General features: G+C 41.2%; 1 protein-coding gene across 6 annotated transcripts in view; it reads right to left on the reverse strand.

The window, feature by feature from the left end:
- Window positions 1–680: 680 nt before the first annotated feature.
- The window catches only part of LOC138014930 (uncharacterized), a 10,125-nt gene continuing 3,305 nt past the window's right edge, over window positions 681–7,500 (reverse strand). For 3 of the 6 annotated variants that reach the window (XM_068861825.1, XM_068861821.1, XM_068861820.1), the window contains 2 exons: window positions 3,495–4,545; window positions 681–2,609 (listed from right to left, as the gene is read on the reverse strand). In XM_068861825.1, coding sequence (XP_068717926.1) covers window positions 1,249–2,609; window positions 3,495–4,533 — 2,400 coding nt within the window. In that variant the 5' untranslated portion in view covers window positions 4,534–4,545 and the 3' untranslated portion in view covers window positions 681–1,248. Of the gene's footprint in view, window positions 2,610–3,494; window positions 4,546–5,497; window positions 5,588–7,500 lie in introns of those variants that run through there. The other 3 variants (XM_068861823.1, XM_068861822.1, XM_068861824.1) reach the window with 2 other exon arrangements.

Here is a 7,500-nt window from a genome sequence, read left to right on the forward strand (position 1 = left end):
AATTTCGGGATGAGTCCGGCAAAAAAGGCTATTACTTCAATCCAACCAATGAAAGAGTGTAAAAATGCGAGAGAATTACATTTAAGATACTGGTTATTACATTTAAAGCTATTCACGGGTTTGCGCTGGAATATATCAATGATTTAATTGGTATTAAGAGTACATCGCGCTATTCTTTGAGGTCAAACAATGAGCTTCTCCGCGAGTTGCCACGAGGGACAACTAAGCATAAAATCTGTTCAGTAGATATGCAGTCGCCAACTTGTCCTTCGCGTCGATGACACGAGTGACTCTTCGTCTACCTTTCTTTCCTTGAGATACTCTCGAAATACGTTGAGTGCAACTTTTGTTCCTTTCTTAGTATTCTCACTGTTCTTTCGAACTAAAGATGTCGAATCATTCTCTAACAGCTCGGAGAACCGATCTGCCCTTTTCTCACAAGAGCGTTATGTCAATTGCGCATGAGGAGAATATTATTTGCAGCAAAACACTTATTTTTAGACAGTTATTTACAGGTCACGTGGTGGGCTCTCGGCCAACGAAAAGGAAGGACAAAATAGATCGAATGATAGGATGTTTTAATTATATATAGCCGCGTACACCCAATGGGCTTTTGCCCTACTTAATGAAAATCCCATTCATATAAAAAAAGGGAATGAAAATGGGGCTAACCGAAATCATTCAGAAGAAAACAGCTTTTATTTAGAGATAAACTACAACGGTTAAATAGCTAGAAAGTCTGTGCTCGCCCTATTTCGTGACCTACTGACGACAGAGATTGTGCGCAGTTACAGGTGCGTAATGCAAAACTGGAAAATCACCTCACGGTAGTTCATTACAGCTTTAATAATATTTTTGGCACAAAATAAATTAAACTTGGAATATCGCGACTGGAGGTCGTCATTGTTAATTGAAATATGATGATTGGAGCTGGTGCATGTGCGGTACTATTTGTCAAAATGCTTCAAGTGTACCATGCTTGTGTCAAGTACAATGGGACTGCCGATAAGTTACTAAAACAAATCTAACCATACCATTGTCTTGTTACTGAATCGTTGGCTGTTTAGCGGACCACGCATTCTATGTAATTACGACGACTCTAAGAAAATAAACAGTTATTTCAAAGGGTTTTTTTCTTATAATATAGTACTAAGCGTTCAAGTTGAGAAAGTAATACTGGCCTCTATAGTCGGAATAGCTTTCCGAATGCAAGCGAATGATCAAACTAAAAAGGTTTCATACGAGTAATCAGTGCGTAATGCATGATTTAGCTGACTTGGGCACAATTCGAACCACTGGGTTTTTACGAAATATTGAATTTTTAATTGCAGTCACAGCCGTTTCCAGAGTGTCACCACCAACCGTTTCATAGCTGCAATCGTTTACCGTTATCCTAGCGTTTGAGCCAGGAAAATTAGAAGGAAATTCGATTTCCCATCGGTGACCGAGGCGTTGAAATCTCAATGTGATATCGTGTGTGTTTATTTTCCGACTCATCTGTACTTGACTGTCTGTGATGTGGCTTAGTTCATTAACCACATACTTAAGAGCCGTCTGCCCATTTTCTCCAATGTACCACTGACTGGAAGTCGTTTGAGCCGCTTGTTGAAACACGCCATAGTCTTCGTTATCTGCAGAGTAAGTCTGACCAGTTATAAAGTTAGCTATGCCATTGGTAACACTTTCTATAGTGTTGCCACCAACATCACCACATTCTTCGTCGTCTCTTATCATTCTGACACTATCTCTTGGAAAATTAGGAGGAAATTTGATTTGCCAGGATTGGCCTTGACGATCGAATTTCAAGGTAACATTTCGAGTGCCTTTGTTACGACTTATATACACAACACCGTCAGCAATTTTTTCCATTTCGTCAAAAATGTATTTAAGACGCGACTCTCCTTCACCGCTAGCATACCACTGAGCCTCGGTGTCGCCGTCTGACTCGACAAATGAGCCTCCCGAAGGTTCTCGTGATGAAATAATGTAATTCACAATCGCTTGGGTGGCAGTCTTTACATTGTCTCCCCCGATGACTTCTTCCTCATCTCCATTCTTCATCAAACTTGCTGGAGACTTTGGAAAGTCAGAGGGAAAAATGATTTGCCATTGCTGTCCCTCTCGCTGAAAGGTTAAGGTAATATCTCGCGTGTCTGTATTTCGAAGCATTTCTACTTTTTCGTTAGCGATGCTCTTGAATTCTTTGTGAACGTACTTTAAATCTGCTTCCCCTTCGTCGCCAGAATACCACTGAAGGGCGCGGCTAGAGACAGGGCTGCCTTTTTGATGAAATGAAGGATCTTCCTGATTTTGCGCCATCAAGAAACTCACTATCTTTTTAACAGCCACTTCCACGGTATCTCCACCAATGTTGCTCTGCTCTTCTCCATCACTTCGCAATCTGGCATTACGCCTTGGAAAGGCTGTAGGAAACGCCAAGATCCATTTCCTTCCACGACATGAAAGACTTATTGAGATATCTTGAGTGGTTTTATTTCGACTCATGTCAACATCTCGGTCAGAAACTTTCGTCAATTCAGCAAAAACGTGTTTAAGCGCAGCTTCACCTTCAGCGCCATAGTACCACTGGGAGACGGTTTGACGCCGAGCTGGATAAAAGAAAAGGAAACCTTTGTCAGGGAAGCTTAAGTTCTATATCAATTAGCACAGACTAAAGAAACAAACGGTGAGACGCAATTTTCTAGTTTGTGATGGAATAGGTAATATTTGTGAACAGGATTGGGCTGACAGTGAGTTTGCATAGAAAGCTTGAGAACACTTAAGGCCAAAGGCTAATGATGATGATGATGATGATGATGATGATGATGATGATGATGATGATGCTAGTTTGAGCTAAGTGGATCATAAGAAGTGGAAGTGCTTATGGGTTATATCAATATTGTCGTTTGAGATTCTTTTCCGCTTCCTCGCTGAACCGAGCAACATAACCGCCGACCGGTTAGCTCACACGGTTGAGCATCGGACTACTGTGCGGGAGGTCTCGGGCTCGAAACTCCGGCTGGACCAACAGTCAGGGTTGGTAAATAACTGAGGAGAAATTGCCGCCTTTGTTATGACATCTGTAAATGGTTAGACTCTCTAGTATTCTCGGATAAGGACAAAAAGCTGTAGGCCCCGTCTCACAGCTCTTCAATGTGTCATAACCCTGTGGGACGTTAAAGAAAACCACACACTATTCGCAAAGAGTAGGGCACGGAGTTCCTCTTGTTGTGGTGTGTCCTCTGTGGTACATCAAGTTTGGGAGGGTAGATGCACGGAGATATTAGCTACACCAACCTGCTCTAAAATCCAAGGGCAAAGAAAGATACATGATATAATATGATATGATATGATTCAATGCAAAGTACAAAAATGTTTAAATAATAATAATAATAACAACAACAACAACAACAACATCAAAAGGAAACAAAGAAGAGAGAAAAGCTTGGGTTTCACGGCATAACAACTTAACAATGATGAAAAAGTGCATCTACCTCGGGCGCTTCTTCTCTTTCGTTGATGGCCATGCAGAGCTCCGACGACTTGAGAGGCAGTAGGTCTCGCCCTGGGATCGTGATTCGCGCAAGATTCAAAGGCTTTTTTGACATGCGCCCAAACAGTGGCGTGTTTGGTTTGGTAACCTGCATCAAATGAGGGGCGTTGTTGTCGTCTGTGCATTAACATTATTTCAGGAATATCCAGCCCTTCTCTCTCAAATGGGTACGAGACACCAGGATTCATGAGACAATAAAACACCTGACCCAGTGCCCAGATATCGACTCTTTTGAGGTCTTCCATGGATAGTTTCACATTCAAAACACTGATTCCTTCGGGCAATAAAATTTCGGGGGCCATGAAGGCCGTTGTTCCTCTTGCAACGACGTTGGTATTAGGATCATTGCATCGGTCGGTTTGCAGCAGCTTTGAGCGACTTTCGCCAAAATCAGCAAGTTTGCAAATGACCGGCCTTGACGTCATTTGACTTTGCAGTTCGGGACCATCCTCCAGGTGGCAGTAGTGTTGGTTCGATATTAAAACGTTCATAGGCTTTAGGTCACGATGAGCAATGTCCCGATTATGAAGGTACGAAAGTCCATTTGCGATGTCACTCGCTATGACTGGAATCACGTGATCAAATCGTTTGTCTGATTTGTGCAATCGAGAGACCTCTGAAAGGAACTTGTCCACGCTGTTTATCTCAATTCGTCTTTTGAGAAACGGCCAGCAATCAAAGAATACATATTCCAAGATTATAACCAGTGGATGGTTGCAGATACCGAAGAATTGCACGATGTTTTCGTGATTAAGACCACTTAACAGCTTGGCTTCCTTCATGAACAAATTCCTTGTGGTCTCAACCACAGGTTCAAGAATTCGTTTCATAACAACCAGACTGGGTATCCCGTGGCCATTGTACTTCGCGACAAATACAACACCAAAAGCACCGCGTCCAAGGGCCTTCTTAATTTCAAGCTTTTGGTAATCCAAAATTGTAAGCTTATGAATATCTCCTTGTGACTCTGCACAGGCCATGATTCCTTGATCCTGCACAGCGGGAAGAAAATGACAAAAGTTGCAATGAAATTTTGAGCAATCCACGCATAACTCCGCGTTTGTCGCGAGCTTTGGCAAACATTTTGTCAGCTCCTGTTGAATTCAGTTCGTGATTGTAACTGCTTTCAAACCAAACCAAACTTTCTAACTCCTCACTGCTACAATACAGCTCTACTTTATTTAACGTAAACCAAACAGAATTTTATCGGGAGAAGATAAAGATGATAACTGGAGGATGCAGTTAAGTTGACGTGTTAGAAATCTTTACCGTCACAAAATAACTTGTAATACTGTTGGTGATGTATAAATTGATTAATTGCGCGTAGTGCGACTACGCTTGCAGAAAAAAAAGAAAGGAAAGGAAAGGAAAGGAACTTTATTTAATTAAGTGACTAGTCGTTCTAGTGCTGGAGCACTAATTGGGGACACTGTAAACTGAAATAGACCTAATCGGCTAACTCAATGTTGTACCCAATTCAAACCCTTTGGGAATAAAACGTTTTGTTCCAGGTATTTCCATATCATTACTGGGTTGCCTATGGGCAAACCCAGTCGAGGTCTGCGTTTAGTTTGTTTGTTTTCTTTTTTTTTTTTTTTTTTTTTTTTCCGTGTCGGTAAAAGTCTTGCCTGTCACTCCCGTGGTAAGTGGTGTCTTTGTGTATAGAGCCTTCTGCGCGTATTTTCGTAGGATCGAGAGGGTAGTGGAACTGCGTAGATTTCTCCGGTGGACACAGTAGAATCATTAACTTAGCCTGCAATGGCGTCGAAAGTCATGCAACGCGAATGGCGTTTTAGTGGATCCTTAAACAAAATATACCCTTATGGAGCTCAATAATGGAAAGTCAGTTGGATAAACTAGGCAGGAATCTCAAAAGCGACGAGTACTGGATTTGGACAACAATCTATCGCCCGTCGAGACGAAATCAAAGTGAGCAGTATTTACCTGAAGTACATGGTAATTTGACACAATTGAGTTTCTTGTCTTCACGCACGCAATGAAATAGGAAGAGGTTTTCGCCTGTAAGAGTAAATATGTTGTTTGTTTTAATAAAATTTTCGCTGGAAAAGGATTCTGTGGTATTTTCTGCCTTTGTGAATTATAGGGGAGAAGTTTTTTAGTATTGCGCTGTAAGCGGGAAGAACACCTTACGTGGATCTGTGATCAACTCTGCACAGTCTGCAGGTAAAGAAAATAATTGGAAATGTGACAGCGAAGAATTATTTGAAAGAAAGCTTGTTAACTTAGCCTGCAATGGAACGCGAATGGCGTTTTAGTGGATCCTTAAACAAAATATACCCTTATGGAGCTCAATAATGGAAAGTCAGTGGGATAAACTAGGCATGAATCTCAAAAGCGACGAGTACTGGACTTCGACAACAATCTATCTCCCGTCGAGACGAAATCAAAGTGAGCAGTATTTACCTGAAGTACATGGTAATTTGAAACAATTGAGTTTCTTGTCTTCACGCACTTCAAATAGGAAGAGGTTTTCGCCTCTAAGAGCAAATATGTTGTTTGTTTCAATAAAATTTTCGCTGGAAAAGGATTCTGTGGTATTTTCTGCCTTTGTGAATTATAATATCATGTTGTGTATTGAATTTTCGAGCTTAAGGTTCAAATGTGATATGGGAGAAGTTTTTTAGTATTGCTCTGTAAGCAGGAAGGGTTCACAGGCCTGTTGGAAGCGTGCTTGAGTTTCAACAAAATGAGACCCAAAATCAGTGAAAACTTGTGACGCAGATGAATAATAAAGTAGCTGCTATTTCCAAAATGATGGAATTACCTGGTGATAAATAACGTCGTACGCGTCTTGGAGAGTAAATTTTGACTTTGCATAAACAAGAGTTGGGCGATTGTGATCTTTGTTTTGACTTCGCTCATTTCATTGTCAAACTTTATAACACTTGACAGAAAAAGAAACTTACAAAAACCCGGTATCTTGCCATCATTTGACACAGATGCTTCACTGTTCAGGGGCACCCAACGACCAATTTGTTGTAAAATGTATTATTATACCCCAGTTAATGAAAATAAATGTTATTAAGGCATTTTCAGGTGTTTTTCAGTGTTGCTGGGAAAACAGTATCTGTTCCTTTTTCCCAGCAAGACACACAAGAAATTTCCCAGCCAGCTAGATAAAATTGGTTCGTTTCCCAGCCAGCTGATCAAATTTATTTCCCAGCCAGGAATTCCGCGCGCTTTCAAATCCCTCGATCCAAAACGACCGAACAAAAGCAACAAAACCGGGACAAAACAGGTTTTTTCCGCAAGCGCAATCACTGACCGACCGTCGTACGTTTGGGAAAGGGAAGGGGTTCTTTTTTTTTTTTTTTTTTTTAGTCGTCCTCAGTCTTCATAGTTTCTACAGCCAGCTCGGATTGAAATGCTAGAAAAAGTAATTCCCAGGCAAAACCTCTATCAATAACAAAATTTCCCAGCCAGCTCATCGAAACACCTGCATTTTTGCCAGCCAGCAAGATTCCCCTGGGGAACAGATAATGTGAGGAACAGATTCGTTGGGTGCCCCTGACTGTTTGGCGAGTAAACATGCCGCGGTAACTTAATCACGGCGCCCACTGAATTCCGGCCATGTCACTTTCGATTTTGCAATTTACTTGAACGTAGCAAAAATTTTTAGCACGTACCACAGGCAAGCCAGTGTATGCTTCACAGAAGCATCTAGTTTAAATATGAATGCGACATTATCATGCAAATACAATACACAAAGAATCTTAGTCCCGGGAGATTTGAATTGGGTACAACTTTGAGTTAGCCGATTAGGTCTATTAACAATGAAAGCAAATCAAGTCCAATGTTGGTTTTTGAGTAATAATATACATATATAAACAGTGATGAAAGCCACCCGAAGCGAGGTTGGGCATAGTGATACAACGACGTATGAACGGGTAAAACTTGGCACAACAAGACCATTAAAAAAACGAGAA

The sequence above is a fragment of the Montipora capricornis genome, chromosome 9 (genome assembly GCF_036669925.1).
Source record: "Montipora capricornis isolate CH-2021 chromosome 9, ASM3666992v2, whole genome shotgun sequence".
In the NCBI taxonomy this organism is placed as follows: domain Eukaryota; kingdom Metazoa; phylum Cnidaria; class Anthozoa; order Scleractinia; family Acroporidae; genus Montipora; species Montipora capricornis.